The sequence below is a fragment of the Plectropomus leopardus genome, chromosome 21 (genome assembly GCF_026936395.1).
Source record: "Plectropomus leopardus strain MGB_pleo_1.0 chromosome 21, ASM2693639v1, whole genome shotgun sequence".
Classification (NCBI taxonomy): Eukaryota; Metazoa; Chordata; class Actinopteri; order Perciformes; family Serranidae; genus Plectropomus; species Plectropomus leopardus.
This window is the reverse complement of record NC_142196.1, coordinates 1496412-1516755: the sequence shown is the minus strand read 5'-3', so window position 1 is coordinate 1516755 and position 20344 is coordinate 1496412. Positions and strand designations below refer to the sequence as shown.

General features: G+C 39.4%; 1 protein-coding gene across 1 annotated transcript in view; it reads left to right on the top strand.

The window, feature by feature from the left end:
* plppr4b (phospholipid phosphatase related 4b) overlaps positions 1–20344 on the top strand; it is a 50895-nt gene that overhangs the window by 21212 nt on the left and 9339 nt on the right. Inside the window, exons 2-6 of the mRNA XM_042510024.2 lie at positions 60–245; positions 9161–9290; positions 10059–10254; positions 16303–16360; positions 19974–20147. Of these exons, the coding sequence (XP_042365958.1) occupies positions 60–245; positions 9161–9290; positions 10059–10254; positions 16303–16360; positions 19974–20147 (744 nt within the window). The remainder of the gene's footprint in view (positions 1–59; positions 246–9160; positions 9291–10058; positions 10255–16302; positions 16361–19973; positions 20148–20344) is intronic.

Sequence of the window (20344 nt, the reverse complement as noted above, 5' to 3'; positions counted from 1 at the left end):
TGTTTATGACTTTGAACTTCATTAATTCTTGTGTCTTCTCCTGTTGTGTCCATCAACAGCTGCCCATTCTGGTCTCATCTGTGGTCAGTCTGTACTTCCTGGAATGGACGGATGTGTTCAAACCAGTGAAGTCTGGCTTCAACTGCCACGACCGCAGTCTGAGCCTTCCCTACATCGACCCCAACCACGAAGTTATACCCCTGCTGATGCTGCTCAGCCTGGCCTTTGCCGGACCCGCCATCACGGTAAGGATTAATAACATGACAGAAAACTAGATCACTAACCTTAGATCAGAAGGATTTCATAGACCCGTTCAGAGGTGAACAAACTATCTGTGCAGAGGAAGTACTGACAGTGTCTGATTCTGAAGACAGACAGCATGGACATCAGTACCTGAAACATGATGCTTCAGTAATAACATGTTGAGTAAAACGCCACAAAGTAAGAGGTTATGAGGTTGTAGGTATGAAGCCTGTATAATTTTTTTCTTCAGTATTGTAGTTTGAGTCAGCAGCACTTGCTTGTTACAGATTCAAATATCCTCCATCATATTTTTATGCCTCTGTGCCGGCAATAGCTGAGGCCGGAGGCATTACATTTTCAGGTTGTCTGAAAACATAATGCCTTTAGGGAATTTCTTCAAATTTAGCACAAACCTTTACCTGGACTCTACGATGAACTTATTTGATTTTGGTGGTTATAAGTCAAAGGCCAAGGTCACTGTGACCTCATCTGTTCAGTTTTTGTCAGCACAATATCTTAAGAACACCTTTAAGGAATTTAATCAAATTTGGCACAAAAGTTTGAGTGGACTCAACAATGAATTGCTTAGATTTTGGTGGTCAAAGGTCACAGTCACTGTGACCTTGAATCCGTCTTATTCACGTGAACACAATATCTGAAGATAGCCTTGAGGGAGTTTCCTCAAATTTGGGGTAAACATCCTTTGGACACAGTAATGAACTGATTAGAATCTGGTGGTCAAAGGTCACGGTGACCTCATAGAACATGTTTTTTGGCTATAACTCACACAGATTTCTAATAGGATAGAAAAAGTGAATTCTTTATATCCAAGAAGTCAAAGATCAACTGTGACAGAATATTGTTCTGCAAAAACACTTTTCTGGCCATCACACAACGTCATAAGTCAGGAACAGAAGGGGAGATAATTGTTTAGATACTGAATTGGTGACACTAATACCGATACTGTGCTGACTGTAGAGATCTTCTGTGCTGCCGGGGGGAAGATGTGTGTGAAGCATCCATGTTTTAACAGATATAGATGTAAACTGCTAGAGAAACTCAAAGATATAAATGGAAACACAGCATCTGCCGAAGGTTCAGCTCACAGACTGGCACCAGTAAGGAAGGCTCTTTTGTTGGCTTTGAATCCAAAATGTTTTCATATTGGTACAGTTTAAGTCTTTTAAAGAGATGAACTCTGTCATGTTTCCTCTCATCACTGCAAAAAGTAAACAATCATGGTGTTTTGGCGACTGCTGAATCATGTTTCCCCCTCTGGTAAAATCTGATCTCTTCCATGTATACAACATTGACTTAATTATGCTGTCATATATCTTATTACTAATGTAATTTCAGTTGGATTTAGTGCTGTGACTACTTTTAAAATTGCCAGAACATGACTTAATGATATATGCCAGTTAAGCCAGTTTGCATTTGCCGGGTCACCGGAAACAGACTCAACTTTGCAACATACATACTGTATACGCAGGCTTCAGTGATGGTATTTACATTTATATGCTTTTACCTTTCTGGCTCCTATTTGTGTCCTATTCTCTACACAACGCCTCAGTTTTCTTTGGGAAACAATACAATTATTTTTTATAATTAAAATTACTTTGAGACCCACCTTGGGGACAGCGTTTCCCTTTTGGTCAGGCTATAGAATCAAACATTAACCCACAAACACACAGTATGAAAAGCCTTCTAATAGTCCCTTCAGAACACACCAACACATGTCCTCATAGTGTAGATGTGGGGTGTGAGTGGAGCTGTGGGTCAGGAGGACAGGCCCCTGCAGGCTGAGAGGGCTCGCTGACTGCTGATCTATATTATCAGCTATGATCCTATCCACCTCAGGCCACACGCACTCTCAGTGCATGCACATTTATTGTGCAGGCATGTCATCACTTCCTTGGAGGCTTCTGAAAACAAGCCATACACACACACACACACACACACACACACACACACACGCACACACACACACACACACACACACGCGCACACACACACACCAATGCATGGAAAGTTGTTTTCCTGTAGCTAGTTTTAACATTCACATAAAGGTTCTTTTTGTAGTGATTTTGTTAAGGAAGACTTTCAGAGAATACAGCAGAAGCAAGAAGAGGATTTTTTTCATATCATGCATTGCCGGGCAGAGTGATGAGAAGTTCAGATCCTTGATCACAGAACTTTTGGTTCCCTCTGCTCTCCTGCTCACAGTCACAACTCAGAGTTGACTGCCCTCTGCTCAAACCACTCACAGCTCACTCAGTTTTTCTTTTTGAAATTATTGTGTAAACTGTATACATTCTGGATCAGGTATACTGATACTATAGTATTCGATGTTTTTTAATCAAAGATTTTTTTATCCACGTTATAATTTCGGGCAAACAACCTACATGTGTCTCCTATAAAAAAAATTGTTAGTTTTTCCATGAGGAAACATGTTGTGACAGATTATATGGAAAGTGTATGCTGCCATGTTTCAAATGAAGCATGTGAGTCTGAATTGTAACAATGTGAGTAACAGTTGTAGCACAGCTACAAAACTGAATCAAACTAAAAGTTTTCATGGCTAACTAACAATATTTTAGCCAAGCACCGGTTTCTACAATGGTTTCATACCAGGGATGTGATCAGATTATCTATTAAACATAATGATACTAAAAAAAGTTACTGGATGTAGCAGTACATAACATAATTCCATTGATGGATTATGAAAACATCTTACAACCTTTATTTGATTTAGAATAGAGCTGAATGAATCTGACTGAACACAGAGAGCAGGTTAGGGAGGCCTTTGAGTACACTGACCCCTGAAGGGTCAACGAAGCGACGTGTCAGTAAGGTTTACAGTCGGAGCTATACACACACTCCATTTATATCTGCAAGTTTTATCGACAAACAGCCAACATACAAGCTCTACATAACTAATATTTTATATAATTTAATGAATTGCTCACATATATAGGCAATTAAAAACCTAACTTGTGTGTTACAAATGAGCTGCTGGACGCACATGTGTTTTGGCATTCCTTACAGACCACAACCAGCAAGTGTGACGTGAACGCAACACATTCCTATCCCAACTCATCACATGGTGCCGCTCTGTCAGTGACCTCTTGCATCCACTTTAGGTATCTCTCTGCATCAGCTGTTTACACTGTGGGATGCTGTCACTGTGATGTCAGCAAATGCACATGGTGGGATGACGCAACTCTGCCCTTATATGTACACAACAGCACATGGCAATCAATGCAGACCGTCACAATGTTTAGGTTTTACGCAAAAGAGGCACATGTTAAGGTATTAAAAAAAGCACACATCCATGAGGGAAGTGAGCTCCGGACATCCACACAAAAGGTCAGTTTCCCCACTCTATAAGTGCACTTGCTCTCATCATATTACGTGGTTACCAGCAGTGTTATTGCCTGACACTGTTTTTCAGCCTTTCATGTGCATGCGACTGTTTCTATCCAGCCGGTTCTCAAGTGACGCTGCGTGTGTGCTCTGCATCTGGATGTGCCCAGTGCTGTCGGGTTTCTACCGGTATATAAAAAGAATGCAACCTGTTCTGTCTGAGAGCGTTCTCATCTGAAGCCGTCCAGCCACATTCTGGTTGGACACATAACGTGGCTTTTGGCATCACACTTGCTCACTGAAAGCATTGACAGAGCGGACATATTTGACAAGTTCAGAGGATGGGGAACAGATGCATGCTGAAGGACGTGGATTTTAGCTTTGTAACATGCAAATACAACCTTATAATCAAAAAAATATCCCTGGGTCTTAAATTTCACTGAATTAGTGCTGACTGGTTTTCCTGCTGCTTTCTGTAGAAAGGATGAATCCTGTTGATATTTCTCAGAGATGTTTACTGCTGTACTGACCACATGTCACCCTGATGACATTCATGTAGCTAAAGAAAACATGCGTGTTACAACTGTAACGTCTTCGACATAAGGGGACTCCATCGTATAAGCTAATGTTGTTCTAACAGTGTAATCAATCTGCATCACCCGCTACAGTGTTTATCAAGTCACACATTTCAGATCTGGACTACAGCTGCTCCTCTGAAGCTGAGCATTAAATGATTTCCTTATTCAAACTGCGGGGCATGTTCACACTAAGCCGCTTTTAGAAGGAAAATCACTAGCTCAACTACATTTTGTGCTGACAATAAAACAGGCTGAGCTTTAAATACTTTGTCTCCCAGATGACTGTGTCTGACACACAGCACACACACTGTTCTCCAGCGCTGACACACTAAGTGCTTTTACTTTGTGTTACAGTAGAAGAGAGACTCTGCTGTTCTCTGAATCCTGAAAGATTGCGGGACATCCAGTGAAATGACCCATAAAGCTGACTTTGAAGCATTTTTCATGAATCATTTGATTTTGCTTATTTTTCTCTGGCAAGATAAAAAAGAAAAATAGGAGAACAAGATTCATCCTTGTCTTGATTATTTGCGACTCTGAATATGTTTACATGAACAAAATATCCCATTATTTTTTCCCAAAAAGGCAATAATTCTACAAAGATGTTTTTATGGCTAATGGAAATGAATATTCCTTTAATATTCTAGTTTAATTGCAGCCATACATACTCTGGTTAACATGCCCTAACACAGTGGTTCCCAACTGGTGGGCCTCAGCCCAAAATTGGGTTGCAGGTCCATTTAAATGGTCCACATGAAAGTTTGTAAAAAACACTCATAAAATAAAAAAACAACATAATTTATTTCTGGCACAGAACTTTTATTCTGAAGGGCTGTATTTTTTATTCTCCCAAAGTTTTTATATTTTTATTTATTAGTACTCTAAGCCATTATGTTGTTTACATTTTGTGAAATAAAATTGAATATGTTTTGATAATCTTATTTGTGGGCCTTGGATTAATGACTAAGGAGAAATCTGGACCTCGTGGCTGGAGCAGTTAGGAACCACTGCCCTACAATATTGTATGTTATTATTATTATATAAAATAGTGGAATGGCTGCTGCCTGTGCCAGAATTTTTTCAAAGATTTTCACCACTGACGGACTTGTTGTTCCCTGCAAACACAGCATCCTTTCATTGCCTCATCCATCTTCTTTAAAAAAGGTCTGTGTTAAGATATTTGCACATATCCAGAAAAGTCTTAATAATAATTAAAGTCAGTGTGTTTCTCTCTCTGACTAGAAATGTGGTCTTTGTTTTTGGGCATGCACTGCCACATCAGCTTTCAAACTGTTGGCAACATATCCATGACAACACACAGAGCTGACCATAAATAGAAAAGAGATTGTTTGTTGCAAGTTGCGGTCAAAACTTCAGTTGTACACATGTCCAAAGAATTGGACAAAGAGTCAGAAAAGAGTCAGAAAATTCTACATTTATTATAAGACCTAATTTGGAAAATTTAATGTAATAAGCTATTTACATGACCCGTGTCAAATGCAGAATATTACCACATTCGTAACAACCTTATACCTTATAATGGAATATCAGTGTGCATAAAAATATACCCACTGAGCATTATTGGGCTTTTGTTAAATATTGAGTATCAACATGTGAGGTGTAACGGTTCTGTTTGCTATGATATAGTGGTGTCATATGTAGGTACGATATTCATACAGCAAAAAAGTAGAAATGCCAGAGAAATTTCCACTTTTTTTCTATCTTTTTTATTTCATTTTATTTTATTTCATTTATTTATGAAAACTACCAACAACGATGGAGCTATACTCGAGTGACCCATCTCCTGGGGTATCTTTTTGGTAGCATATAATACAAAAGTTTTTATAGGCCTATTGTTGATTTTGTTTTTATTGTATTATTTATTCTCCCCTGTGTACCAGGAAAACAAAGAAATCTACACTATAGAAAATATCTGAATTGTATGAAAGTAATTGAAACCTTCAGCACACTACCTTTGAATGAATTTTTAATCATAAAAATTAATGAAACAACCTTTACGATAACATTTCACATGAAAACCTTTTTTTGGAAAGACAACAGCTTCTGAAGTCTTTTTAATATACATAATAACATAATATCTCATAAGTTCCTCACTAATACTGGTTACCATGTGCCTTTTGTATAAACATAAGGACCTACGGTGTCATCCCACCAAGTTGACATCAGTAACAACATCCTGGAGTATAAACAGTGAAAGGAAACCTTAAGCATCATAAATAGATGTAGAGGGTCATGACAGAGCATCCCCATGTGACGAGTTTGGATGAAAATGCTTGCCAATACATATATTGTTACAGCCCTAGCAATCATGTCATGGTTATAATATAGTTTAAGTATGGATTTAGGTCCACAAAAATAGGACATTGTAAGGTTGTATCTTCCTCTGCTCTGCTGAATCTGTTCAATCTGTCATGAAGTCTATTTGAAACAGGTCCACACTGTCTGTGCAAAGCGATTACTCATCATCAGACTGATAAACAAGCTGCTCATGAACTTTTAGAAGTGAGACAACAGCCAAATGGCAAAAGGCAGACTGATGATCAGCGGGAGTTCACTCACATCACCCCATTTTCTTTTAATTGAACAGACTGCTTTAGTTAGTTGTCTGAAAAACGAGGCGGACGTGATCCTACTTTTTAAAATCTGTTTACCGATTCATGTAGCATTTGTGCATAAATCCAATTGAAATAATTAAAATGTTATTTGAACAAAACAGAAAAAGAAGGATTTTTCTGAGAGTGGTAGCAGCTGTCAATCATGTGTTTTGATGTTTTAGAGGTGGAGTGACTCTTTGGCTTTCAGTGGAGACTTTGAGTTTCATTACAAACAAGTATACACAGTATTAAACAGTGACAATAAAAAAAATATCATATGTGAAGGACTTATCCCCAGTCTGTAAACAAAAGAAAGATCTCCCAGATAAACCATGCTTTACTGAGACTTATAAGTCCAGTGTGTCGTTTCAGTGTTAAATAGATCACTGGAGGATCTTCTGAGTACCCATAATCCCTCTCTCAGGCCATCACTGTAAATACCTTCCTGTTCCCTCTCTCCATCCATGTCTGGGATGAGGGCCGAGCAAATCATCTCCTGAAGATAGAGCATGTGATGTAAAGGTAGGAAAACAAGCTGAAAATACATACAGAGTAATTAACACTGCTGACACTGTTGTGTGCTGGACAGGGACAACAATGTTGGTATGTAATGACTGACTTTAATATCAGAGGTCTAACACATTACAGTCAGCCTTAGAATGCATAATTCTTAGGCCTCTGCCTCTGTGCAAACATCCACTTGGACTCAATAATGAACTGTTTAGATTTTGGTGGTCAAATGTCAAGGCCACTGCGACCTCATCTCTCTCATTTTTGTAAAAGCAAAGTCTCAAGAGTAGCCTGAAGGACTTTTCTTTGGCACAAATTTGGCACAAATGCACAGTTGGAGTCAACAAGGAAGTTATTCGATTTTTGTGGTCAAAGGTCAACGTCATTGTGACCTTACATTGGTCTCAATGTTGTCAACGCAGCATCTCAAGAACACTTTGAGGGAATTTCTTCAGATTTGGTACAAATATCCACTTGGATTCAAGAATGTACTGATCAGAGTTTGGTGGTCATGGGTCAAAGCTCAAGGTCACCAAGACCCTGGCTGTCTCAATCTTGGGAATGAGATATCTCAAGAACTCCTTGGGGAAATTACCTAAAAATTGGCACAAACATTTGAATAGAATCAGTGATGTGCTGTTTAGATTTTGGTGGTCAAAGGTCAAGGTCATTGTGATCTTGCATCAATCTCATTCTTTTTAGCACAATATCTCAAGAACACCTTGAGGATGTTTCTTATATTCAGAACAAACGTTCACTTTAAGTCACAGATGAACTGATTAGAATTTGGTCTTCAAAGGTAAAGGTCACAATGACCTTTTGTCAGTCTCTTTCCTATTAAAATCTCAAGATGGTCTTAAAGAAGATTTATTTAAAAAAAAATTGAAAAATAAATTGAACTGATTTGAATCTGATGGTCAAAGGTCAAAGTCATAACTCAAGAATGTATATGCTGATTCTACGAAACTTTCACACAAATGTCTAACAGGATAAAATGATGAAGTAATGTCAATATATATACAAGGTAAAAGGTCAGATTTACTGTGACATCATAATGTGACATCATAATGTTTTTGACCATTACTCAGCATCATGAGAACAAAAGGGGCTGGAGATGTATGTGAAGCATCCATGTTTTCACAGACATGGTTGGAAACTTTAAGTGTAACCTAACTGTGTAGTTGAGGTATACAATGGAAGGCTACCATTCTAGTTAATAGTTGATAGACACAAAGTATGAAATTCACACGCATGAGCAGTTAAACTGAAGGTACGACTTGCTTCTCTCTTATTTATTCAACACTACAGACTATAGACATACACAGATTTTTTTTTCCTCCGTCCTCAAGTGTTTGCAGAGATCTGTGATCCTACACAGTTTCTGTGCAGATTGCCAGGTATCCCACTGCAACACCACAGGTCAACCTGGAGGAGTGTGTATTTATGTGTATCACACAGGAAGCAGCTGTCCTGGCCAACACTCTTGGCTTAAAGCAAAGCTTAGAGGGCCATAGATAGGCTGTGCTGTGGGACACTGCGCACACAAAAACAGCCAATCCCAGACCTGCAGGTTACAGGGCTCTGAAATTCAGATGATATTGTTTACACCAAGCATGATGAGAAGATGAGTCAGTTAAATATAGAAATATGAATATTACAGATAAATTACACAAAAAAACAACAGACTAGCAAAGGTTCAGAGTGTAGCTTGCCTCTCATTGAGTGCATGCTGGTATCACTCTGCACAGAAAAAGGCAGTCGTGGAAATGCAAAAGTTGACGGACACAATTAGGATTTTGGTTTGCCCACTTTTGCATGTGACAGGCGTGTTGTTGTGTCATGTGTTCACAGATAATGATCGGAGAGGCCATCCTGTTCTGCTGTCTGTCTCGGAGGAAGAGTGGAGCTGGGGCTGAAGCCAACATCAATGCCGCCGGCTGCAACTTCAACTCCTTCATACGCAGAGCTGTTCGATTCGTTGGTACATGGCGTTTTTTTCTTCTTATTTACTGGTTTGAAACCATGGAAACTTAATGGTGACCTTCTTCTCCAGCTTTGTTCTCATGACTCATTTACAACAACAGGAAACTTAAATTATTGACAGCTGAAAACTGTTTAGATGTTTTAACCCTAGACAGACTATTATAGCCAAAAAGTATACTAAATTTGTATACATTTGTGTCTGTGTGTGTGTGTGTGTGTTTGTGTGTGTGTGTGTGTGTAAGAAAGAGACAAAGGCAACTCCAGCTTGTTTTCATATGTCAAAGTCGTCAAATAAATATGTCAGTGATTTAGATGCAAGATACAGACGGCAAAAGCCAGCTTTCACAGTGTTATGACACAGCGGATGGCTTGCAGTTATATGATATGGACTGGACATTGTCAGGTTGAAACACTGCCAATAGTGACATAATATAAGGAGCATGAGGCTCCTTATAGGGCATGAGGGATGGTGAATGGGTCCAACAAACTCTGGACTTTGACCCAGGAGCCTGGTGTTTATTCTGTTCTTGTTGCAGCATCCCATTTTGTTAAAAGCAGATGCAGGTGGATACCTAGAGTGTAATATGAAAGTCCACTGACAAAGCAGTGATGTGTGACGTCTTGGAATGAGAACATGTTGGAGAGTCTTCCCTTCAGTGTAACTGCTCATGTGTAAACTGTGTGTCTATCAACTATAAAGCAATGTCACCTCTGTCTGTATGTTCAGCGTGTTTCCCAGCCTTCACATAACATCCTCTGTCCTCAGGCGTTCATGCTTTCGGGCTTTGTGCCACGGCCCTCATCACCGACATCCTCCAGCTGATGACAGGCTACCCGACCCCCTACTTCCTTACTGTGTGTAAACCCAACTACACTACGCTCAACGTCAGCTGTGAGCAGAACCCCTACGTCATGGAGGATATCTGCTCAGGGGCCGACCCTGCTGCCATCATCCAGGGCAGGTAAGACGAGCAGAGACTGCCTCTGAAAGCTCCTGGGAGCCACACAGGCGTTTACAGAATACAGAAGTTTTTTACTCAACAGAAGCATTTTACTTAAGTGCTCTGAGATGCAATGCAAGCAAGATATGTGGCAATTAATATTAGACGGGAAAGCAAAGAATACATCTTTGGCCAGGCCTACCCAATAATTCTCAAATATCTAACTTTACTTGAAACATACATGCATAAAAGATGGGCTTCTGCTTTTATTAATTTAATTACTTTTAATGGATACATTTTTTTCAATGGTCTAAATAATAGTATATATTAATCTACTTGCTTATTTTACATTTTTCAAAAGCATTCCAATATCTCAAAAGGCGTTATTCCCTCTCATCATATAGTATTTTACAGAAATACGAAATGTGCACAAGAAAGCGAGAGCAGCAGATGATGTGTATGACATGACTGTTGTAGTACTGACTAAATTAGTGCTGTTTAAATCTTTATGATGATGAATTTATCATGTGAATATAATTCTGCAAGTGATTCCAGATATGATTAGGCCTTTATAAGCCTTATTTTCCATTGTCTGTTCATTATCACACAGATAGCTTACTGGCTACTAGGGGTGTAACGGTTCACAGGGGCCACGGTTTGGTTCGTACCTGGGTTTTGGGCTCACGGTTTGTTACAATTTCAGTTTAAAAGGAAAAAGCAATTACTTTTAGTAAGTACTTGAAGCTGGGCTCTTCTACCACTGAATATGGGTGCATAACTGTGGATATGTATAGGCCGATAGCCTCTGTAATGTCTTTGCCCCTCTCTGCTTTCATTTCTGGAGACTTTTTAAAAGCAGCAGGGATAAGGATAGGGACTGCCAGTAACAATGTAATGGAAGGAGCTGCAGGGCAGGTGGTAGTGTTGGATGGGTCCAACTAACCCCCACCTTTCATGCAGGAGCCTGGTGTTCGTTTCCTGTTGAGCCAAATCATGATTATAAACAGCACTTTGCAGGGTTTTGATGCCTTATAATACCATATGTGTAGCAGTTAGCAGGTTTGGTGCCTTGATGTCTGTGGAAGGATTGTCTTGATTGTCGGTTTACTGTTGTTGCTGGATTGTGTTCCTGAGCAGAATTATTTTGGTAACAGAGAGAGGAGTAGAAGGAACGAGGAGGATAGCCTTTTGATGTTGTTGTTAATGAGATTACAAAGACAAACACTGACATGTTTCCGTGATTATGCATGGATTTTGGAGAGAACCAGTTCATTATGATGCTTTCCTCTCAGCATTGAAGCTCGCTGAAAACAAAGAAAATGTAAAACCATGACCTCAAACTGAGCGATGACAGAATAAGAGTACTTTACCCACAAAATGACCAATTATATATCAGTTATTCATACCCTGGTGCCTCGAATTCGTGAACAAAACTTTTTCTTACATGCCTCCAGTGAATGAAGAATCATGAAACATTACTGATAAATTGAAAATAACAATCTTCTTTGCTGCTGGGGTAAGATATTTCCATTTCAGTTTAAAGTTTATGTGTAACATGCACAATCATGCATGTGCAATACACAGTTAAATGCACCTATTCTGGTTAAAAATGTGTGTGTGTGCGTGTGTGTGTGTGTGTGTGTGTGTGTGTGTGTGTGTGTGTGTGTGTGTGTGTGTGACACATCCATGTTTTCACAGACTCGCATGTAAACTGTAAGAGGAACTTGACTGGTGTGTAGAGACATTACAATTGTGTACTGGTCATTCTAGTTAAGGACTGATTCAGTAGGAAGGCTGACCTGAAATGGCGCTTTGATTTGACAGTGACAGAGGAACTAACATCATTCCACATGTCTAGGCTCTATCTGAGTCCTCTGAGACAGCCAGGGCAGACAACAAACAGATGCAACCTGAAATATGCCCAGCAAAGCCTCTGTGAATCAACACTAGCTTAAGTCATCAACACTGAGTCTGTCTATTTGTAGCTCTCTGCAACCTGACTGTCTCTGATTAGACCAGACACCTTAATGGAGATTGGTTTCTGTGAGATTTAATGGAATCGTGTGTCTGTGTGTTTGTGTGTGTGTGTGTGTGTGTGTGTGTGTGTGTGTGTGTGTGTGTGTGTGCGTGCGTGAAGGGGATGAGGCTAGCTTTGACCTCTGCATTTGGGACACTCACAGGTTTTGGCTGCAGACTGTGGGGGTCTAAATATAACCCAGTGCTCGTGGCATAAACACAGTCTTCCTCTCTCTCTGTGGCAGCTTTAGCTTCAGTCTTGTTTTCAGAGCAGCTGTTTTGCTGCAGCAGTTGTGCACCAGGGGTATTATTAACCTATTTTAATAGCAGAAGCAGAAGGACTAATGCCTGATTTCTGCTGACTGGTCGACTGGATTCGGCTCACTTTTGATACCAGGTTCTTTCTCTATTTCTTTTTTAACTGCCGATAGTAATCCCTAGTATGCTGGATTCTCAGCTGATCATTTTGTCCAATTGGTAACCTCGCAATCAATGGGGCTGTTCAGGATTAGTTGGACGGGTGTTTTGGCCAGAACTCAATACCGGCAGAGATCACTACTGGGCAGACTTTGTCTCCAAATGACCAGCTCAAGATGTTGTGTCCAGGATATAATGGCTTACAGTTTTGTACTATTCACAACTCTTGCTTATTGAAAATAAAAGATGAGCAAGTTAAAAAGAGTAAAGCCAGGCTGTACCATGCAGTAGAAAAGCAGCACAATTGACTAATAACAAATGCCATATTTAAGCTCCTCATTTAGCAAGAAAAAAAAAGTGCCTTTCCAATGAAAGAGATTTATCAGGAACCTTTTTCACTCAAGAACATTCTAACTCCTTTTTGGCTTTGGGAATTTAATTCCTGAACCACATTTCCTGGACCCCAAATCATAACCTCTTAGTACATTTGTAATACCCACATAATAATACCTGCATATTAATTATTAGGGCTGTCAAAAAAATATTATTTTTAATCACAATTAACTGTTGAATTTCAATAGTTAATCATGATTAATCCCCTTTTTAAATTGCATGTTTACAATTCCATTACGTTGTATTTCAAAACACTTTTGAAGTCCATATTGATGAGGTAAAGCAGTTCTCACCAGGCTGGTCTTGGTTGGGAATCAAATGACAGCACTTGTCACTTTTCAGGAGTTCCAGTTTAGTTGCTTTCTCTGATCCTGAAATAGTAAATGGTGAATGGACCTGCGCTTTTCTAGTCTTCCTACCACTCAAAGGGCTTTCACACTACATGTCACATACACCCATTCACACACTGGTGGCCGAGGCTACTATACAAGATGCCACTTGCCACGCATTAGCCATTCCCAAGCAATCACACACTGATGAAGCAGTATCAGGGGCCATTTGGGGTTCAGTATCTTGCCCAAGGATAATTTGACATGCTGACTAGAGGAGCCAGGGATCAAACTGTTGACCTTCTGATAGAGGCACAGCTAACCCAATACAGGTCCTGTATGTGTGAAACTATTGTTCCCCATGATAGTAAGACATATGATTGGTCACTACATGCCAACCTGAGGACGTCCCTTAGACCTGAGTCTTCCCCCATGGTGACTGGTCTGCAGTCACTTTTCACCTTTTCAGCAGTGCTGTATTAAACCTCTTTCATTTATTTTCCTCCACAGCTCTGTGGCCATTCACACACTTCAAAATAATGCTTAGCTGGCTTTTGTGCTGCACCTGGGTGCTCAGCTCATAGGTGCAGCAATTACAAGATTGTTTAGGAACCCTGATATGCAGAAATATTCAAATACAATAGGGGAAAATGATATTTATACTGCATGCGAAAGGCTGCATGTTTTCCCCCTAAATTGCATGTGACCAGCATAAAGTGGGCATGTATGTAAAGGGGAGATTCATGAATCTATTTTCATTCAGATATATTGAGATCAAATGTCAAAGTGACCCCTGTGGAATGGCCTTGCTGTTTTTCCTCACCAAAATTTAGCTTAACTTTGGAGTGTTTAGCCCATTTCCTAAGAAATTATCATGACATGGTTGATACCACTGGATTCCTCGGGTCTTCTACTTTGATATTGTATAACATGATGCTGGTATTATATGAACTCAGCCTGCTGCAGCCTCTTAAAGACAGGAATGTCGGCCAGGATTACCTGAGATTAACGCAATATATATACCATGTTTGGACAGTAATTGCATCACCATTAACACCATAATTATAACAGATGCACAATAATATAGTCAAGTCAATTTTATAGAACTCATTATCACAAAACATGGTTTGCCTCAGAGGGCTTTACAGTGTACCACATCCCTCTGCCCTTAGACCCTCAAATCACCCAAGGAAAAACTCCTGAAAAAGAACCCCTGTAACAGGGGGGGGACCTCAGGAAGGGCAGAAGAGGATGATGAGGGATCCCATCCTCAGATAGGATAGAGCCTGACCATTTATAGCTTTTTAAGTAAGGAGGAGGATTTTAAATTCAATCCTGGATTTCACAGGGAGCCAGTGCAAAGAAGCTAAAACAGGAGAAATATGATCCCTTTTCTTGCTTCCCGTTAGAACACGAGCAGTGGTGTTCTGCACCAGTTGGGGTGACCTAAGAGATTTGTATAACAATAACTTCAGTTTTGTCTGAATCATCCAGGCTTTTACGTCCTTCAGACATGTTTGAAGTCTAGATAGCTGATCAGTTTCATCTTGTTTCATAGACAGATAGAATTGTGTATTGTCAGCATAACAATGGAAATTTATAGTGTTTTCTAATTATGTTGCCTAGAGGAAGCATATATAAAGTAAAAAGGATTGGTCCAAGCACAGAACCCTGTGGCACTCCGAAGCAGACCTTAGTATGCGCGGAGGATTGATCATTGATGTGAACAAATTGGGAACGATCTCATAAGTAAGATTTAAACTCGGCTAATGCTGTTCCTTTAAGGCCAATTAACTCTTCCAGTCTGTGCAGTAAGATTTGATGGTCAATGGTGTCAAATGCGGCACTGAGATCTAATAGGATTAAAACAGAGACCAGACCTGTAACAGAAGCAATCAATAAGTTGTTATTAATTTTTGCAAGTGCTGTCTCTGTACTATGATGAACTCTGAAGCCTGACTGAAAGTCCTCGAATAAACTATTATCTTTGAGAAAGTCACAGATTTGATGAGCAACCACTTTCTCAAGGATTTTACAAATAAAGGGGAGATTAGATATCAGTCTATAGTTAGCTAAAATCTCAGGATCGAGAGTGGGCTTTTTTAGAAGGGGTTTAATGACAGTTACTTTAAAGGACTGTGGTACATAGACTGTTAATAAAGACGCATTGATTATATCAAATCAAGAGTTGTCTAATAAAGGCAAAACTTCCTTAAGTCGCCTAGTTGGGATGGTGTCTTGCAGGCATGTTGATGGCTTAGATGCAGAAATCAAAGTGTAGAGTTGATGAAGGTCAATGGGGGGAAAACGGTCCAAATACATTTCAGGCCTTGCTGCCATGTCTAGGCTACCTGTGTCATATATGTGTATAAATGTATGATCATGTTGGTTATTTCGGTGCTGAAAGTGGGTCAGTGCAGTCAGAAGCTCTTCTATGAGTTCTCATTTGGGAATTAATTTTTTATGATTCCACAGATGTTGTAAATGCTTGTTTAAGGAGGAGAGCACACAACTGTAAAGCATGCACACACACACACACACTCTCTCTCTCTCTCTCTCTCAAACATACAACTGCATGAATGCACAACAACACACAGTGCCACACATGCTGAGTCAGGAGTAGATGAAGGCCGGTTGGAGGAGAGAGTATCAGGAGCTGTCAGAAGTAGGTCATTGGGTTGGAGGTGGAAAAACTGGGCTACAGGTTCACTTTCATTATGTATTACACAGTCAAGCTCCTGTTGCTCCACTGCAGTGCAAGACTGTGGATCTGACATGTCACTGGTACTTTGCGATATATCATTATGTTTGTGTTTTGCTGGCTGTGGTTAAATCCTCTCTCCACCTCCTTTTGACTCACACATCCACATGTGAACATTGACTGGGTCTATTTCTGTTCTTTCATCTCTTGCAGAAAATCCTTCCCATCGCAGCACGCTACCCTTGCATCCTTCGCCGCTGTCTATGTTTCGGTGAGTAATAGTTTGAGCCCACGCAAACACTTAACCCTGCTCACCCTGCCATGAAGCGGCTGATGATAGAGTAGAAGCCAAATACTGAGTGGTGGATGATGGAATTAGCCCAGATTCACTTTTTTGCATGACTCTTATTTGGGAGTATTATAACCTAACTATGTAAAATCTACTCATCTATAGAACGTCAACTTTTCAGGAGAAGAAAAAAGACTAAGTGGCCCATCTGACTGATAATAGCAATGCTTTGCAGGCTAATTAGCTTGTTGGCTGCAGCACAATGAACAGAGCATTGGAAACTCGAGTTCAAATGTGCACTTTGATCAGATTAGATGCTAAATGGTGTGGCCCTTATTCTTCAAAACAGCGCTACTAAGACACTGTCTGTTCTTGCTTTGTTAACTACAATTTACAATCATCAATTAAATCAATTAAACATGTACACCGGATTCCTACTCAGAGGCTGAATTAGCATTTTTGATATACATTGTGTTTTTTGCTCAATTGTAGCAGTGATAGATATTAATAATATAGTCATTAAGTATCTAATAAAACAACAAAAATATTTTGTAAAAACGTTAATCACACCCACATCCCCTAGTATTTGTATACATAGATATATGTCCTTATTAAAATGCAACATTTGTGCTTTTGTTCCCATTTTTTCAGAGGTTTAAGTTATAGATCTGAGATTTTCCATACTTTTAATAGATATTTGTCTAAAAAAATATTTTAAAATATGTTTACGGCGTGTCCTAAGTAGACAGCCAGTGTCAGTGACTAAATCCTCTTGATTACATTATTTCCTACTGAACTCTCCTAAATTACCGCGAGTGATGCAGAGTGCTGTTTTGAGCCACACTTTTGTCACACGCCCTTTTTCTATTTCATTTCTGTCTCTTTCATTGACTGCACGGCAACAAACAGACATATCAATAACAAATATCTCCATTTGTCTAAATGTATTTATTCTTTAAGCATAATTTCAATGGAAGAAGACAGTACATTTTTTTAGTAAGGGAGTCTACCATGTTTCCATTTTTTTGTTGGGAAAGAAAAGCTCAGTGTGAACACCTAGTGCTGCTAAGTCCAGCACTAGGCATGATGGGAATGTGGGCGTTGCTACAATAAGTTTGCATCTTGCTGAAGGGAGATTGCCACGAGCTAAATGTTTCTCTAAATTCTGTGTGGGATGCTAGCAAACTAGCTTGTTTTATAAAGAAGAGGTGGTGGTATGATATGGTGTGATGACCACAACAGTGATAGCTTTACGTCACCTGCAATAGTATTGTTGTGAATATGAATAATGAGGAAGTAAGTTCCCACCCATCTTTTCAGTGGTTATGTCTTTGAGTGTGCAGCTAATAGGTAAGTGGTTTGTTAAAATAAGATGACAAAGTTCCATTTTGGTGGATGCGGTGTGGATGCATTGTGGATCCGGTGTGTATGCACAGCATACGATATATTGCAATATGGCGCACAAGTCTGACACTCGCACCCAGTTGGGACACGGTGTTAGTGAGCACCTCTCCTTTTCCAAGACAGTCCATCTGCCTTACAGTTGTGGCATATCAAGATGCTGAATAATCAGCATTATTACTACACAGGTGTGCCTTGTCACAATAAAAGGCCAATCTAAAATGTGCAGTTTGGTCACACAACACAATAACACAGATTTCATATAGCAGGAATGTCCCATAAAGCTGTTTCCTGTCAACTGGATGCTCATTTCACTACCATAAAACATCTCTGATGTTGTTATGATTAATTTGCTAGTACATCCAACCAACTTCACAACCACAGACCACATATAACCAAAGCAGCTCAGGACCACCACATCGAGCATCTTCCGCTGCAAGGCAGCAGCGAACTGAACAGCTGATGCAGTACTAGAGTGGTGAAGGGATGACGTATTTTTGTAGGCCAAACAGGAAGTAAGCATCACACTGGTTCCCTCATCAAAAGCCTTATGGGATTTTTGAATGGGATTTTCAGTTATTGCCAAAAATAAGTTCTCTGACGAACACAGGTTTATGAGATGTACATGTCTTGTTCAGCGTGATAATCATCACAGATGAATACCACTTTTGTGAGTTTTGAAGCGTAAATGAAATCGCCAGAAGCAAAAAGCTATTGTTAGGCTGTACATGAATTACACTGAAGTCGCACAACTTAAACATCACAATGAAAAACACATTAAAACACGATCGAAAAATATTATAAACAAATAAATCTACAAGTTCGAGTGTGACTCTGTTAAGCTATGAAGGCGTACGAGTGGGTTTATTGAGTTTCTGTGTCTGGTGTGATGACGTCTAACGTCCCCGACAAACACTGTAGTCCCATTTAGCCACTTGTTAGCAACCGCTTTCTCTAAGATGAGTAAAACCTTAAAAGTTGAAAAAAACGGGTTTAAGCGGACATATTTTATGTTGCAGAACAAAACGTCTAAATATCTCAAGCCTATGTTAATCACAGACCTTATTGAAGGCATTTTACTGAAAACCCATTTGAAAAACCCATAGACTTTAAGACGAGGGAACCTGAAGTGCTCAAAGGCTAACAGACTTCAGTGTTTTAGGACTCATTACTTCACCACACTATTTGCACAACCGAGGAATTTCTGCACAAATCATATGAAACCATCTTAGAGGAGCTCTTTTGTTTGTTGTCCTCACCAGGGTCTTGACCTGACAGCAGCTTTTCCATCATAACCAACTTGTGGGACTGTGTTCAACAACTATCGTCCTCCTTCACTATGTTTTGTATCATTTTGCACATATTGGTCTCAAATTTTTTTGGCAAAATAAAGTCAAAAAAAAAAAAAAATCCAAATCTTTACTAGAGGAAGCAGGGGTCATAAACACACTTAGGCGACAATGAAAATCTCTCATTTCTGACGTTTGAATAAATAAGGGCTGATTACTAACTGCAAACAGGTGAGTGAAACAACACGAGGCAATCAAAAAAGGTGGGAAAACTCAGGAAGTGAAAGTAGCACTAAACAAAATGAGAACACGTATCAAAATAAAACAGGAAGTGGACACAAACACATAAACAGAAAACAGAAAGAATATTACAGATATATCACACCTGTCAGGTGGATGGATTATCTTGGAAAAGGAGAAGTGTCTGATAGTACAGATTTTAACAAATTTACAACCAAAATTTAAGAGCAATATATCTGTTGAGCGCATGAAAAAGGTCTTAGACTTTGAACTACAACCTGTGAACAATGGGAGCAAAAACAAAAGTTTTGCATTCAAAGGTGATGTAGTAGGATTTAGGGTCAAATTTAAATTCATTTTTTTCTTAAACTACATTTAAAGAAAATGAAAAATAAATCTGGCTTGTACCTTGTAACTCATATGTTACATGTAAGTATTTGGAAGGTATATACTTACATAAGTACTTAAATAGTAAAATTGTTTAAATCTAAACTATTTTAATTGCTTCAGAATATACCTTTTATATTGGTCAAAACTACACAGAGAAAGAAGACAGTTAGATTAACACTGTAGTTCCTGGACAAATTGCTGATTTGCAATAAAGATCCTGAGGTGATACTCATAAAGGCAATGGAAAATAAAGATAACGTGTCATGTCTCCACAGATGTACTTCAACAGCACTTTGACAGACTCATCCAAGCTTCTCAAGCCTCTGCTGGTCTTCTCATTTATTATCTGTGCCATAATTTGTGGGTTGACCCGGATTATTCAGTACAAGAACCACGCCATTGACGTCTACCTGGGCTTCCTGCTTGGAGGAGCTATTGCTGTTTACCTGGTAGGGGCCAGTCCCACCATCAGCCTCCTTTCCAATGGTTTCCCTGTTCCAGCCCCGGCCAGCCTGGAGATTGTCTCTGTCTCTGGGTTAAAGAGCAGCACACCTCCATAGTAAAAGCCAGTAGTATTTATCCCTAGGAGTACCAAATTTTATATTAATTTATCAAAATAATTGATGAGATATTTTGGTCTGGCTCA